We start from the raw sequence: 17,553 nt of genomic DNA on the forward strand, positions 1-17,553 counted from the left end.
CTGCTTCAGTGGAGAAGTGTTCTGGTTGATCCTCCACTTTGTTGCTTCCTTCCTCGTGGCACTTTAGAAAGATGTGTGTAATTGTTTTGGATGTATTTCTGTAATGAGACACAGGCGCTTGCGGGAGGTTTTTAATAGGAACATTATTGGCTGTACCATAGAACATAGCTTGTGTATGTCTGGCCTGGAGTTGAACACGTTTTTAGTGGTGCATATGTTGACAGAGCTCCAGCCCACATTAGCCTGCCAAAAGAAAAGTACAAAAACACACAACTCGCTATCTTCGAAGTGTCTCAAACTCTCTCCTCACACACACACACACACACACACACACACACACACACACACACACACACACTCTCGCTCACCTTGCCCTGCCAAAAGGGAGAGGTGGCTGGTGAATAAACAATGGCACTCCGCCCATGGTGTCACCCGACTGGGCTTTGATCAGCACCGCTCTCCCCGCTCCACACCAGCACTGCTTCCTGTTCTTTCTGCCTGCTACACACACACATTAACACGTCTCAAGTTCATATCTCAGGATTATCCGCTTGCCTGCATTGTCACTATATATATGCTATTTTCTTCATCTGTAGCTTTCCGTCCCTCAAACCTGAACATAGCTTTGAGTTAGCTGCCCTTGTCTCAGCGTCTTGCAGGGCTGTTGCATTCTCACAGGTTTTTGTTGTTTTTTTTTTTTGTTTGTTTTTTTTTCCTCTGTCTTTTTTCACAGTCAGAGATCTACACCTTTTGATCTAGGACCATCCATTGCAGTGGCTTGTAGCACTAGTCAAAAGGGGAAAGCCCTGTTGTGGTGTCCTTCGGGGTGAAGTGACAGCAGAACATTACATAATGCAACAGTGACCATTGTCTCCTCTAGTGTTTGAGGATGAGAGCGAATATGTGAGGTGCACTCGCCTTTGTACGGCTCAAGGCAAAAGGAATCTTTGCTTGTCAAACTTACATTGTATCTATGTAATTTTTTTTATTTATTCATTTCTCGGAGTATGCCCAAGGTGTAAAAATTTGCTGTTTAGTTGTTTATTAGTTATTTACTTTTGGTACTCCTAAAATATGATATATGATATATAATTAGTGCTGGAACCATCAATGTTACACTTTGAACATAGGGTTGGCTAATGAATCAAATTTGACACATTTGAGATTTAGTCATTTGTAAACATCAGTCATGTTTCATGTTTTTTTTCCTTTTTTTTTTTTTTAATCGAGTGATCTACAGTCAATCCTTAAGTCATTAAAAGCATGTCGTTCAGATTTTAGAGCAAGAAATTCTTGTTAGTGTTAAATTATGACTTAAATTAAAACTCTGCATTGTTTCTGTTTAGAATATTCAAAAGTCATTTCATGTTTTAAATGAGACATCATATTGAAAATCGTAATGGATCAATATAATAAATAGATTTGTGATTCATTTTATATTCACATCACCCAGCCCTACTGTAATGTGTGCTATGCTTTCTAGACATGCCGTTTATGTTAAGTCTTTTTGTTTACATCTAAGCAGAAAAATCAAATGTTCTATTATGCAGGATTTATGACACATGTGCAAATAAAATAAGCAACTTTTTCATAAGAAAGAAAGGAGTTTAAATATAGTCCTCTTGGAAAGTGAATTTGTTATTTAAAGTTGCTGTGAGTGATGTTAAAAATGCATTGAACAGGAGCCCTGGAGGCACACAGTTTTATGCATGCATCTATAGTATAGTGACATAGCGGACACACTGTGAAGTCGCAGGAGCACTTTGTCAGTAGTTGTGAAGCTCTGTATGCTTTCTGAAAGAAGTTGAAAGGATGACTTTGCCTGTGGGGAGGAGTGAAGCCCTTGGATCAGAAACAGGTGTGTGGAATAGCCTCTGCAGCAAAAAGACGAGCTTAGGTTGGACCTGTCCACGTCCTTCACCACAGCCGCCATTTTCTTAAACACCAACCTTGAACAGAGCATTTGTTTACTGAACTTCTGCAGACCTGTAGACTTTGTCTCCGTTTGTAGGCTCTAGCTTTGGGAAACTATTGTTCACAACAGCAACTGCAAAGAAAATGGAAAGACATAAAGTGAAGTGTAGAAGTGTATTTTGCTTCTTGGATATTTTAATGAAGATAGGGATGAATATTTTATTATGAATAATCCATAAAATGTTGATGACATATAATTATCATTCACTTAAACAAAGGTACATTTAGAAGCAGTTTTGTATGCTTTTCACTGTCTTTCATCTCATCTTTGCTTATTAATCATACATCAAAGGTGACCTGTATTTATTGCTTTACTCACAGAAAATGAAACCCAGATATCAATCAATACTTACTTTTGAAACTACCCACTCATTTAAACAGGTGTCAACACTGAAAAAAAAATCTCTAAAGAGAACTTAATTTCCATGAATAGTGTTGGTCTTTTTATCAGAATAAGACCACATGATAATATTTATATTTATTTAAGAAACTACTATTGTACTCTTATTACTACTATTACTATGTTTTACTACTGTATGTTTTTTAGTATCAAAACAGATTTTGAAATGTTAATATCGTTCCAACACTACTTACACAGTAATTTTTATCATAAACTTGCAGTGGTCTGTTTGACAGAACTGTGTACCACTTATCATTTTTAGCGATATCTATTGGCAGTGTGTGTGGAAGTGTTGGTGAAGCTGCTCCAGGATTAGCGTTGGTGGCAGTCAGAAATGTCTTGGATCTGTTTGTTTAGGTGTAAATAATTGATGCATCTTTCGCAGTCTGTCACTTTTCCACTTTGTTTACGCGTGTAAGCACCTATTTGCCTTACTTGTATGTGGCCCCTCTTGCTCGCTCGCTTGGTGCTGCTTGATTGATGACTTTTCCGGCGGTGGGCAGATTCCCGGCACTGTTTGATCCGACTATCAGAGAGGTGGAAGTCGGGGGGAGTGATAACATTCCAGGATGCTGAAGGAACGTGGGAAGCTGAGCGCCTCCACTACAGTCACACTCCAAAGGAAATTACTCATACCACTGAGGCCCTGCTGCTAAGTGAATGCACACTAAGACTATCCATGTCTCGTGTTTCCGGTTTATATTAAGTCTGATGTTTAACACTTTTCTAAGCGGTTATTTTTGGTTATAAGTACTAGATATTTCCTACTTTATGTTTTTAAAGTTGTTGTGTTTTTTTTTGTTATTGTGCTAATAGTGTTGTCACAATACTAACATTTTGATATTAACATGTCGTTGTATACACTGAAGTTTTCAGGATGTTTATTTTGCCCATTTGGGGTTTTTTTTGTTTTGTTTCTTTGTTTTGTTTCTATGTCACCAGTGTTTCTTCTATTTATGTTTTTGTGTAAAAATAAAAATAAAAATAATACTTTTAGGACCAGCTTTACAAGGCAAGAAAAAAATCATGTTTTAAGTCAATAATTGATTGCTTGCTCTCTCTTCTGTGTTAACAATATTTATACAGTACATTTTATTTATTTATTTTTAGATACAACTATTCTGCCAGAAAGTTGTAGCCCGTCGATAAGTTTCACTAAACTCCACCTCCATGAAAGCCTATAGTATTTGATGAACACAAATTATGTATGTGAGCTTAGCCTCGCACACAAACATGCGCAGTAGACATATGGTGCATATTTGAGAGTTGTTTCCTATTCTCTTTCTACTGCAGCTCACAGCAGCTGAAAGAAGCAGAGAGAGATGGAGAACTGCGTGGTTCCCCTGTGGGCACGGTGCAGTTGCAACATGTCTTCATTATCGTGGCAATTGTTTTACTATTTTCATCATTACAAGGGAAGGTGCCTTCACAACCAAGCCGACTTGTGTGCATATTGCAGTAGACGGGATAAGTGTTATATCTGCAGCTCCAATGTTATCACAGCATTCTCACTTCCAAAACAACTCAGCAAAAAAGTAGTGAAAGCAGCTAGTCAATTCAAACTAAAATGTTATAAAAAAGTTTCTGAGGGGCTCTTCTGGTCCACTTACCAAAACACATACTTCATTCCTACACAGACAGCAACTGCCAAAGTTTTCTTCAACACCTCAGGACTGCACCTCCATCTGCACTTCTCCTTCACTTTTACCTTTCACTCGCTGCTTTGATTCTGATAAAAAGATGGTGTGGGTTCGTCTCCCCAGCCACCCCTCTCTCCTGGAGGTTATCAGCTCCTTTATTATTTACCATCAGATCACACAGACAGACACGAGAACCTTGTTCTGCTAAACCTGGGCTAGAATGTCCACATGTAGCCTTTCTCTACTGTCTATGTGTGTCTATGTGTGTCTGTGTGTGTCTATGTGTATCTATGTGTATCTATGTGTATCTCTGTGTATCTATGTCTGCGTGTGTATGTGTGTATGTGTGCCTGTGTGTGTGTGTCCTTGGCTGCGGGCGGTGCTCTGTGAGGTTTTTCACTGTCTGAAGTTGTCCAGCCTCAGTGTCATTAGAGGATCTCTTTAATCCAGTCTTTGGGAAAAAACTTGTGCCGCAAATAGAACGCGCCTCCCTAACAAAACACCAAGTTTAAAGCAGTCCTTTCTTCTACCTCCTACCATCCCTCATCTCTTTCTTCTTTACTTTTTCCCTTTGCCCTGTGTTGCTTTTACTTCACCCTAGGGAGACATGCGTTGCCTTATCTGCGCAGGAGGACCACCCAGGAAAGATGACTCAGTGTGTTGTGCATTTTGTGTGTATGTGTGTGTGTTTGTAGTATTGCGCTCTCATTTGACTCACATTTTTCTGAACTTTTGCTGTTAATATTAATGCGTGCCCATACCTGCACAGATCGCTCACAGCGCTGCCTGTTGTTGCCGCTTGTGCGTGCGTGTGCCTTTGCTAATACTTTGAGCCTGAGTTTGGAATGAAAGAAGGAGACAGAGGTGAGAGGGGCCATGGAGCGGCCGACTGGAGAGGGATGAAGCTTCACTCCCCGTCACTTTGTCAAGTGTATTGTTTTGGGTCTTATACATTCCTAATTTACCTTGCGCTTTCAGCCTAAAATCACTTTTCTATTAACCATTAAGGCATAAATATCTAAATTGATTGTCATGATGTCAACAATTAAAGACACTGAGTACTTTTGATGGAGGGTCCACCACCTGCTTGTCTCCATGAAGATTTCACACAGTGGCATTAAACTGCAAATTGAATTATGGGTGTTTTTATTGCCTCTTCGCAGATTTGACCTGTAACTTGGAACTTTATATAATTACTCACTTGTCACCATGGACATAAATGAGTTTAAAGCAAAACTATAAAACATGGCAGGTCAAAGCAATTGAATCTCCATGGAAACAAGCAGGTTGCAGACCCCCAGAGTTGATTTGTCTTCCTAAATTAACCCAGAGTCATGCCTGAGGATGGACACACAAATATACATATAAAACCATTCTAATTCTGTGCATAGGGCTGCCAGTTCGATCCTATCTTAGATTAGATACACTTTTTTAATCTTTTTCAGGAAATTATTTTGATGCAGTAGTTCATTTACAATAGTAGCAAAAAAGACATTCATTCACAAATATTAAAATAGCAAAAAATTCAATTCTGTGCATTAAAGAGTCTTGTCGCAGCAGGAAAAAATTTCTTTCTAAAGGTGAATACTGTTGTTGTGTCCCTTAGCAAGACACTTAAACCCCTTCCCACTCCAGTCACTGCAGTGTGGTTCACAGTCACCACATGAACTCAAATACAGAAGACACATTCGTGAACAAGGCTGATACTGTAATCCAGATCAAAACTTCACAAAGTCTCTTGACAGTTCAAGGATGGGACAAGGAGATTACACAATTCCTGTATTTTAAATAATATGAAAACTAAGTTATATTCCAGGTTTTGATTAATTAGATACAAGCTATATAGTCTCTGGTTAAATACTGGAAATCACCTTAGCCCACATAACTATATTTTATCGAGGCTCACAAACAACTAAATAATATAGTAGTTTTGGTTAAGCTCACAACAGCAAACACACATATTTATAAATACTCTGTATATGGTTTTCTGCCCTCAATAGTCCACTATTTCTCCTAAGCTAAACTTTAATCAGATTTTTCCCTCTTTCTGGTCTGTTCCCAGTTATCCCAGTGTGCATGGCTGATAAAGACCATATCACCCTAAGCATCTGGAGAGCCTTCAGCAGAGGCTCTCCCCCACACCTTCAGACAACACATACAATAGTAAGAATACGACATACACAAACCGTAGGTGTGCATGTGTTTGTTATGTATTCTTATATGTGATATCGGACGTAATGGAAGTCTTCTTTGACAAAATTAGTGACAAAAATTAGTTAATGCACATTTTATTAATATTATGGATCATACAAACTCCAGCTTTAAGAAGACTTCATGACTTCAGTTTCAAAAAATATTAGGGTTCCTTTGTGAGTTTCAGAATTGCCATGTTAACTAGTCCTAAAGTTTCATGGATATTTTCGTGTGAAGGAAGAAAATACAACTTAGAAATGAATAACTTCTAAGTCTGGCTACTATATCATTGCAATGTTGCCTCTGAGCGCTTACACATTTTGATACTGACCATCCTACAGATCATGGTGACAAACCATGACTCCAAATTTCAAAAGCCATTATGCGTCACACTTCTTTTTCATCTACAGAAGGAGTCATCTCAAATTACAGTATTAATAAAGTGACAACTGTTCTTGCCTTCCAGTTGTTTTCGAAGACACATAAGAAAGGCCACATAAAAGACAAGAACACGTCAGAGGAGAGGGGCCCTGTCAGCCTTATTCATTTCCCAGAAGACCTTGTCCAGAAGTGCTGTGTCACAAAGCGGGGAAGCACAGGATGGTTTTCGAGAAGACCTTGGTTTGCCATCCTTTTGAACCCAAAACTATGAAGAATGATTTTTGTATTGAATTTGAGATTAGCCTGGGAAAAAAAGTCTTAGCACTAAAATAGCTGGAAGTTGTGCGTCACTCTGGTTTCTATGCACATCAAACAACTAGGCAACAGCGTTTCTGTAAATGTCTTTTTTCCTGTCTTTGAATTTCACCAATAAACAAAACAACATGATGAAACTGAAGGCAAAGGCTTGCACTGGATGGAGATGTGGGCTGTGAAAAACCCGGATTAGGAGCATGAACAGTGTGAGGCTGTCTTTTAATGGTGCAGAATTGAAACTGACCTCAATACTGCTGCCATTTTGGGGTCTTGTTATCATTGAAAGTATGAGAGCCAGTGTGCCTTTCAGAGTTCAGCGCAGCGGAGTCTTTGATTTATTGTTGCAGTCAGATTTTGAATCTCATTTTTAGCTTCTGATTCATGATTTAGACTCTGGAGACTACACACTTTTTTATAGTTAATGTTGAGTTGAGTGTATTTGTCCCATTCCAGTTATTCTCATCTGCATCTCTCTGATTTCTTGTTTCTACTCTCCTTCCAGAAGGCAAAAATATACTGTATCTGAAAAATAGTTGACATCACTATTAATGATGATTGTTAATGTCAACAGTCACAGAGCCAATCAGATGTTTTAACATGGGGCCTAACGCATAAATAATTTAATTATCAAACAATGATATTGCAAATACAGTGATACTTAATGATGCACTATGTAACTTTTCTAAACATCTTACAAAAAAAAAAAAAAACACATGTAAATGTAACTTGGACTGGTGTTGTCTGTGTTTGCTTGTCTCCATTCTGCATGTTTTGTGCTATCTGTTGGAAGTGTGAAATCCCTGTGAGCTTATTTCCGGTTATGAGTGAACCCTGCTATCCTCTGCTCGTTCTGAGAGTGAGTGTGCGTGTGTGATTTATGTCTTGGGAATGGGCGATAGATCCGGTGGTCATGCCTATCACCTGGTCTGTGTTCACCCCAGCTTTAAAAACTGTCAAGGCCCCACCACACCTGGCTGCTTCAGTCAACCATAGCTCACAGACACTCCACATACACATATTACTGGAAAATACTGCTACTACTGTGTGTGCGTGTACATGACCGCTTACATACACACGCATACTGGCTCTGTTCTTCACGCAGGCTAATCAAAGATGAAGTGTCCACATGTGCTCCAAACATCTGGTTCTCTGTCACAAGCAGGAACTATGCTTTTTTATTGCCTACTGCAAACATTTACAGGCAACAATAGAAAAATGTATGGGAATAATATTCTCTCTCTTCCATCTGGCTTGATCTTATTAGCTAATATAATGGATATGGAAAGGATTTACTCAGGAACATGTGAGACTGTTTGATTCAGTCATATCAGTCTAACGTCATCAAAGACATGGTGGATTAATGTACCCAAACTGTCAACAATGTTTATTAAATCAAAATATTATGAAATGCAATAGTTTGTACATAATCCTTTTTCCTTCTGTTGGATACTAACTCTAACTGTCTCCATCTCTCCAGGCCCTGCAGGAAAAGGTGGAGAGTCTACAGATGCAGCTTCACAGCTCAGAGAAGAAGCTACTGAGCAAAGAATTAGAGACGGAAGAGAAGGTAAATTGTGGCCACCTGTTATAAATGTATAGTTTTATACATTTTCCTCTTGGTCCAACTTGTCTGATCTGAGACAAAAAGTAAATTAGTATGTTATGAACAATCCACTGACCCACATGTTGGCGATTTGATCTCAGCTCCCACAGGTGAATACTCCTGCTGTGCCCTTGGGCAAGACACTTAAGACACCATGTTTGTGCACTCTGCTGTATGAATCTGCAGTATGTGTGAATGGGTGAGTGGTTCCTTGATGTAAAACGCTTTGAGGAACTTAGACTGGGAAGGTAGAAAAGTGTATGTACATCATATTGATACTGAGAACTGGTAGTAGATGGAACTTTAATGTAATTACTCTACAAAGTTCATAAACGGTAAATAACAGCTTTGGTTTATTTACCTATATATTTTAAGGCAAACCAAACAATCTGTGCCCATATCAGCCTCTCCTTTTTAGCTGTGATCCTTACCAGAGCCTCCAGGGGGCCACAGCAGAAAAAACAAAAACCTACCTTTCCTTGTATTCTCATTGCACTGGCTCATCCTGCATTTGAGACCCTGTTGTATGCCCCCTCGCGCATTTCCAGAATTCCTTCAGTCTTTCGCCCCCAGGAACAGATCTTGGGGCCAGGAATGCCACCACTGGCTGTGTGCAGATGGGAGAGCCCTGTAATCACTTCTCTTTGACCTTGACACACACAGAGAAGAAAGCCCTAATAATAATGATTGTGGTGGCAGGAGGCAGGCTGGTATGTACACCAAAGGCATTCACTGCGGCGCGTCCCCCTCTGATCCTCCCTCTGACCCCTGACACACTTCACACATAGGCCCACACCTCGCTGTCTCACTGCCGTAAATCTACAGAGAAGGGTCACCGTCTTTTAGGAGCACTTGGTCACAAAGCCAGTCGCAAAGACGCTGCATGCGGCTCCTCCTGGCTCCTCCTGACTCTTCCTGACTCCGGACCTGTTGGCTGTAATGTCACATCACAGGGGCTTAAGTTACCTCTGCAGTTACCTCTTTTGTTGTTTTATATACTGCCCAAGATTTATGGTTAAAATGATGTTAGTCTATATATCTAATCATTCTAGAGTAGACCTGTATATGTATATGTATATATATGTGTGTGTGTGTGTGTGTGTGTGTGTGTGTGTGTGTGTGTGTGTGTGTGTATATATATATATATATATATATATACACACACACACACACACACACACACACACACACATATATATATATATATATATATATATATATATATATATATATATATATATATATACATATACATATATACATATAATGTTGGGCTCAGTATTTATCGTGTGTACAATTTCTTTGTAGTAATAGTGCTGAGATTTTTGCAATTTTTTGAAATAATAGGATTTGAAATGTAGATTCCTGAATAAATACAGGCCTAATAAATTGTTAAAGTTCATTCTGCTGTTTATCTATAGCAGCTCATGCCTTTTAATGATACATTTTTTTAAAAGGTTTACTGGGATTATCCTGCTTTGTGTCAATGGCTTAAAGTAGGTTCAGCATTGTCACTTATCTCACTATTTCTCTGTAGCAATATATCATACTTCAAAATTCATAATTGTGATAGGCCTAGTTTATATAGTGGAAATATGGCATATAGCAAAACAAATTTAAAAATGCTTTCTTTGTATTGACATAACAAAAGCATTTTTCACAATAACAGTCCAATTTCTAAGACTAAGCCACATACTTTTACTAACAGGGGATTAAGTGTTGACCTTTCAGACTTACTTTTTTAGTAAACATCTACACATGCTGTTTTTTGTAAGATTTAGGGCTAGCCAGACTACTCTGGACATAATCTAAAGCATTTCTAGCAAATAAACCTAACCTCATACCGTATATGGCAGTCACTCTGCAAATAGCACCTATATAGAGGTTAGATATGAATATTTTAGATGGTTTTGTCAGAGCAAGCATTTGGGATCAGTTTACCCATTTGCATGTTTAGTAATATGGAGCAGACTGTTTAGCTGAGGCAGCATTACAGTCCAGAGGCACAAACAGAAAGTGAGTCTGAGCCAGGCAAAGCTCTTTTTGGTATTCATTTACAGGGTTACTGGGGTTACGCATGCAAGGGATCATCCACTGAACTGGAGTCAACGCTCTGACAATGTGAGGACCAGTGTCTCGAAATCTTATCTGTTTTGTATCACTATCAGCAGACTTAAGGGTCCTGGTCTGGTGGTCAGGTGAGAGTGGTGTCACTGCTGTGGTGTAGCTCATATTTAAAGATCCTACATTACTCGAAATTGTCATGTGAGTGTTTAGGCATGTTTGAATGTTGTTACCTCCTCAAAAACATATCCTGGAGTTGTGTTTTGTTTCATTCACACATGTTTGAGCAATCCTAGATTATCGAGCTGCATCTCTAAAGCTCAAAATGCTCTGTTCCACCTTGTGATGTCATGAAGCAGTAGTTTGCAAGTTAACAGCTCCTTTTACCCTTTCTTTAGTGGAGATTGGCAATTCCAGGGCTGAAAGTATCAACATTATTCTGGTGAAGGTGTGTGGAGTTTAAAAACACAGTAGGGTACTTCTTGTATTACCGCGTGACATCACAAGGTGGAACAGAGTGTGTTGTGTGTTGTGTGAATGAAACAAAACACAACTCTTGTTATGTGTTTGTTGAGGAAACAACATAATATAAGATGAGAAAATGGTGTGATATGGCGCTTTAACACTGTACATATATTACCATTGTTTTGTGTTTAAGAACTCCTCTGCCTGTTCACGCCATCATATTGGCCCAGTTTATCTGCTAAAACGTGTCTTTGTAATCTGACCCTGACACGCTAGCACAGCCTTTCTGACCAGATTTCTCACAGATGCTGCGTTTGCGTGCCTCGATTTGAAGTTTTGTTTTGTGTTCATATTTTCACCTCCCATAAAATTAACTATGTCACTTTTCTGGTGGGGGTCTGCCACATGCTTGTCTTCAAGGAGATGTTATTGTTTTGCCTAGAATGTTGCGCTAAATGCTCCGTTAAACTTATCAATCTCCATAGAGACAAGCAAAGCCAAGTGGCCAGGTCAGATCTATAGAGAGGCAAGCCTAGTCTAAGAAAGGGTCTATGTCAAGGTACCCATATAATCAAAAAAGTGAGACAGTTCACTTTTAACTAGCCAGGCTGGTGTCACCTAGTGCCTCCAGCGACTAGGTCAGGAATCGGAATACACTAGACAGTTTGCAAGAACCCTAGAAGTTGTAGACCTCATACCTGGCCAGTCAGTGAAGAGCTGTGAAGCCATGACATCAAACTCAAGCACCTGTCTGGGTCCCTTTTGTGGTACAGCACAACAGTAAACAAAGCTGTCGAGATGGATGCAGACGAAGCCATATATTCTGTGTTGGTAACGATTCTCGAGATTGAGGATTTAAAGCTGGAACAAAGAGAATGTTTGGTGAATTTTATCAAGGGGAAAGACATTATTGCCCTTCTTCCTACGGGATTTGGTGCATTACATACATCACAACCAAATAGCAACGACTGATAAAAAAAAAAAAAAAAAAGTACCTGCCTACCATCGAGTGAACGAATCCTAATGCTGCGAGGTCAAACAGTTTCCAGGAAGTGAAACTGGCTGATGAATCAAGCTAAATTTTAACACAATGGGGCACACTTTTAGAAATGTTTAATTGCAAATGATAATTTCTGATCTAAACAGCTGTCATATATGACAGATAGATATGTCAATAGTTAATATTTTTTACTTGGTTTATCAAACTTTTGGGTTTTGGTTTTGCTCTTAATACTACCACCTCCTCTTTTTGAAGGCTTGCTCTTTGGTCTGAACTGTCCATGGGAGCATTCATGCCCAATAATTTTGTCCAGACTAAGTCCAATTGACTGAAAGTTGCAGTTGTGAAAGCACACTTAGTAAAAAAATAATTTCTGTGGTTATTTCCGTACTTTTGCAGGCACAGATTTTGAGATGTGTTGTAGAGTTGTCTTTTCTTTAGGCACATTACATCAGCAGCTCCCACACTTCTAACAACTTCACTCAGATCTGTAGCCACTTGTAATCTCCTCCTCCTCCTCCTCTTTTCTTCCCAATTTCATGAAACACTTTTCTTTTTCCCCATCTTGCCGTGAAGCGTTTTTGAATTCAAATCGCTCCTCGGTGAACTCCGGAGCATGCGGAGGTGCAAACTTTGTGAGTGGCATCGTCTTTCATGTACCCCTTGTTCTTGACACTTTGGAACAAGGGGGTAAATCAAAAATGTCTCCCCAGCAGCAGCTCTTTTGCCCCTGTGCACACACACACACACACAGACACGCGCACACACACACAGACACACGCACACACGCACACACTAGCTTCATTAGCATACATCAAGCTTCCCAACATCGTGACAAACCTGTTCAGGGCTTGTTCCTTTTCTGCTGGCAGCTGTCAAAAACACCAGCCATGTGACAGTACCAAACGCATGGGGAAGTCACAACCACAATCTAAAGACTATATATAGATGAAACGTTGTCATTTTAAGATGTCTGTGAGGGGAAAAACGACTGCCGCTTCTCCCCGTCTTCAAAACTGCACAGAAACTCATCAGGAACAAATGCTTATTTTAAACAAGATGTGTAGCTCAAGTCTGATTTTTCCCTTCTGAAAGTCAAAGTCCTTTCTTTGGAGTATCCTGGCACAATTTTTCACACTTGTGTTTTTTTTATTTTCTTTCCTTTTCACTCGCGTTTCAAGTCCGTCAATGACCAAAAGCTCACAGCAGTTTTGATCAGTGCCATACTTCTAACACGCACCTGTCTTCACGGCGAGAGCAAGGTGTTTTTATGTTACCACCTGTCAGGAAATAACACGTCTTTGCTGTACAAGCTGTTCAAAGACAGAAATTGTCTATATGTTGTGAAGATGTAATGGGAAAGAATATAGACGTCTTTAGGAACTTTGAGGGCTGAATCTGAAGACAGATTCACTATTTGGTTGTATGTCTTTGAAAAGTCACTGCCTCACATTTCATTGTACACGTAGTTCAGGTTACTATGGGGAGACAAATGGTTTAATTTAGTGATTCTAACAATCAGTATAAAAGCTTGTTAAAGTATGTTAAACTTCTATGTGTTTCACTTGTTATGCTATGATGTAATATCATTTTCACGAGCTGTCTATTACTCTGTTATAAATTGGTAATCCTGATTTATTGCAAGGAGATTGTGAATTCAGTCTGGGATGGTCAGTATTGGTAGCCTGATTCGTCAGCTGGTTTCACTTCATGGAAACCGTCTAATGCTAGAATTCGTCCTCTCGACAGTAGGCAGGTACTTTTTTTTCATTTAAACAATCACTGTTATTTGGTTGTGACATATGTAATGCACCGCTAACGGGGCTAATTGGTATGTTAAGCTTTTCCCAAATCCCGTAGGAAGAAGGGCAATAACGTCTTTCCCCTTGATAAAATTCACCAAACATTCTCTTTGTTCCGGCTTTAAATTCTTGATCTCGGGAATCGTTGCCAACATAGAATGTATGACTCTTCGCTGATTAGCTGGTGCCCGAACTCGCACTTCTGGCATTCTTGCAAACAATCTAGAGCATTCTGATTCCTGACCTGGTCGCTGGTGAGAAATGAAATTGAGCAGAGGCACTAGGTGATGCCAGCCTGGCTACAGTATTGGTGCAAATATGATACCTATGTTTTTTTTTTCTTTTGCCTCTATGCCCATGTGTCGTGCCCATGTTTGTCACAGACTAGTGAGTTTAAATGGAAATAAAAGAGCAATTACCCAAAAAATATGTCTGTTTGTTAAAAGGGATCTATATTAGAATGTTTCCTCATCAAAAACATACCTGGAGTTGTGTTTTGTTTCATTCACACATGTTTAGCACACAAACCCTGCATATAGCCCTGCACTCTGTTCCACCTTGTGATGTCATGTGGTAATACAGAAAATGCTCCACTGTGTTTTTAAACTTTTAAACTTTACTTGAATCATTTGGATGATCTCAGCCCTTGAATTGACAATTTCTACTGAACAAAAGGTAAAATGTAGCGGTTAACTTGAAAACTACCACTTCATGACATCACAAGGTGGAACAGAGCATCTTGAGCTTTGGAGATTTAGACAGACTAATAATGCAAGATTACAGAACACGATTAGAGGCATGTTTTTTGATGAGATAACAACATTATATAATGACTTAAAGCTCACAAGAGTCAATTTTGTATAATATAAGATCTTTAACACAATCATGCAACAAATTACCATCCCTGATAAATCCACTTGTAATATTTTTTACAAAAGTGAAAAGTTAATTTGTGAATGTAACTACAGTTTGTGGTAGGCCTTGTTATAGATTTTAAATATGAATATTATTTATCTGTCACAGTAATAAGACAAATTTTGTCTGCTGGTATTGCCTGAATCCCAGTTTTAATGGTGCTGATATCTGAGAATAGGAAGAGAGTTGTTGTGTATAAATTGGCCCTTGTACATTTCTTATTGTTCTTGTACCACTCTTAACACCCATAGTAGCTGGCCTGGACCTCCATCACGTCAATGGAAACAAAATCTCAGGAGCAGGACGTCTGACTGATCTGCTGCCAGTTTCAAGCAGTTTTAATGTCTCATGTACATTCTCCAGGCTTCCCCGCTGGTCCCTGTGTCTTGGTGATTTGGCCCTAATGTATGGGAGGCAAAATGGAGTCAGCAGCATCGCCGCAAAGGAGCTTGTAATTTAGGTCCGAGTGGATCTCTCATTGCCGCGGCGACTGCACCATACAGGAACCAAGAATGCACAGCTAAGGATCTAGTCTTTTGAAGAATCAAGACTTGTGTTCAAAGCGGTTGGTAAAGGATGTGTTTATTCAACCATTGTTTATTGCTTTGGTCTGAGTTAGCCGAGTGTGTTTTGTCTTGGCCTGCCATCTTGTTATGACTACAGAAAATGCTATAGATAGACTTTTTCAAAATTGCTCCCATTTTTTTAACCTCTGGACAATGAAATTAAAGCTTTTAAATGATGTTTTTGCCACTTGTTTGAAAGAGCTACTCTGAAATTAGCCTTAAGCCTTTCGCACAGGCTATAAAGGACATGGATTCTTGACTTTTTGGCCAAACATTTTTTTAAACAAACAGGGCAGGAGTTAGAGGAAAAAAATTGGCAAAAAGTTGTGGCTGGCTAGTCTACAACAAGCTGTGCTGAGACAAAGTGAACTGCTCCATGTTGGGATGGTTTATACTGGGGCTTGCTTTGAAGTGCTTCCCAATCCCCTTTCATTGTGCCCAGGAAGATTAATTAGCTAAAGCCAGAACAATCAGTTAAATCCACAACAGGAAAATTATTTTAGGAAAACCAATCTTACCCCCTCCCCCCAGTTCACTTCAGTCATGCTTCAAAGGCAGGACTGATGAAGAGGTGGAGATTTGAACGTTCGCTGGACAACTGTTGGGCCTCTCTGTCAAACACATTATGGGCCTTCAAATGCCTCTGCTCTCCCCTGGTTACACCTTCAAGTATGTGGCCACAATCTGACACTAGTCATTTTTCACATCCCCTAATCCATTCTATGCAACGTAAAATCATTTGTAAACATTGTACTGAATTCAGGATACACCCAGTTTCCTAGTATACTTCATCTATCAATTTCTGATAGTATTACATTTATTTTGCATCCAAGTACCAAATTAACACATTCTTTGTATGTTTGCACTGTATGAATAATGGATACGGACAGTGTTTTAGGTCATTTGTGAGATGATCCCACACATTTCATGGTCATTGGCTTTGACATTGGAGGTTTCTCAAAAAAGCAAGATTCACATTATTGTATGCAATAGCATTTCATGGTCTCAATATATGGAGCAGTTATTTCTACATCTTCAATGTTGTAAATTCTTGCTTACAAGTACCTCTGTGTGCCCAACCATGTGTGTTTGTGGCTAAAAAGGGGGTTGTGCTAACCAAAACCCTTTTCAAGTTCTATAATCAGACTTGGGTTTTAGTGCAGTGTAATTTAGCCCCAGACAGACTTCCTCTTGGTCCTCCCTAGTGGAGCTAGCACTACTAGCTTATGAGCTGCTGCCTTGTTTGATGTGTCGTGCCCTCCATGGAGGCCCTGCGGTCTCCCAAAGCCAGCTGTGACAAACACCGAGCAGTGCATTGTGTCAGGCGTGGCTTTGACGGTGAGCAGCCAGTAGGGGGAGCCATGCTGAGTCAGAGCACTGTGCCAGCCTGTGGACCCCCTGTGGAGATGTGAAGAGGCTGTGAAGAGTGAGGGAATACTCGGAGCTGTGAATAAAGAGCCTGGGATACCCACTGTCTGACTGCTCTAATAGACATGTTCATTTAGGCGCCGTCTGCCTGAGTGCATGTCATTTACAGTCGTGTTTTCATCTCCATGATTAGTGCATAATTAACCACTTAATGAACCTCTTCACTCGTTTCTAATCAGTATAACACAGATGATGGTTACAAAATAATAAAATGAGTGTTATAGAATATAATAAATTGTCAGAATGAAAACAGCATTAACAATATTTTTAATTAAGATGATATTTCTGGTTTTATGTTGTTTTTCAGGTGACCGCAGTACGCCAGGAGTATGAGGAGAAAATAAAAGGCCTGATGCCATTTGAGCTGAGACAAGAACTAGAGGACACAATTACATCACTCAAATCCCAGGTATGACATAAAATAATGTGACTGGTGCCCACTGAAACTTCATTGGTAAAAACAAGAAGTATTTTGAGCAATGTAAACTATGACTTTTTTTTGCCTCAATACAGAATGGGAATACATTCCACAAACGAATTTCTACAATACATACTTCACATTTTTATATCAGATGCTCTGTCCAACCCAACTTACTTTAGGTGTGGGACCAGCTCAGGATGTACACTGGCTTGTGATCCTATACAAGATCAGGTTTCTCAAAAATGCAACTGACAGGGCATGTGTATGAAGTATATTTTTGGAGAAAGGTATAGAAGGTTATCTCCATGTCTTAGGAGTCACGTGACCACATTTCACTGGCTGCCTGTGTGTACTTTGCCAGCATGAGGTGCCAAATGAAATGCTAG

General features: G+C 39.5%; 1 protein-coding gene across 4 annotated transcripts in view; it reads left to right on the top strand.

The window, feature by feature from the left end:
- cep112 (centrosomal protein 112) overlaps positions 1–17,553 on the top strand; it is a 74,691-nt gene that overhangs the window by 55,604 nt on the left and 1,534 nt on the right. For all 4 annotated transcript variants that reach the window (XM_020933659.2, XM_055152782.1, XM_055152781.1 and 1 more), the window contains 2 exons: positions 8,381–8,470; positions 17,054–17,155. In XM_020933659.2, the coding sequence (XP_020789318.2) occupies positions 8,381–8,470; positions 17,054–17,155 (192 nt within the window). The remainder of the gene's footprint in view (positions 1–8,380; positions 8,471–17,053; positions 17,156–17,553) is intronic.

The sequence above is a fragment of the Boleophthalmus pectinirostris genome, unplaced genomic scaffold, assembly GCF_026225935.1.
Source record: "Boleophthalmus pectinirostris isolate CB_2022bp ecotype Guang Dong unplaced genomic scaffold, ASM2622593v1 HiC_scaffold_17, whole genome shotgun sequence".
NCBI classification, from domain to species: domain Eukaryota; kingdom Metazoa; phylum Chordata; class Actinopteri; order Gobiiformes; family Gobiidae; genus Boleophthalmus; species Boleophthalmus pectinirostris.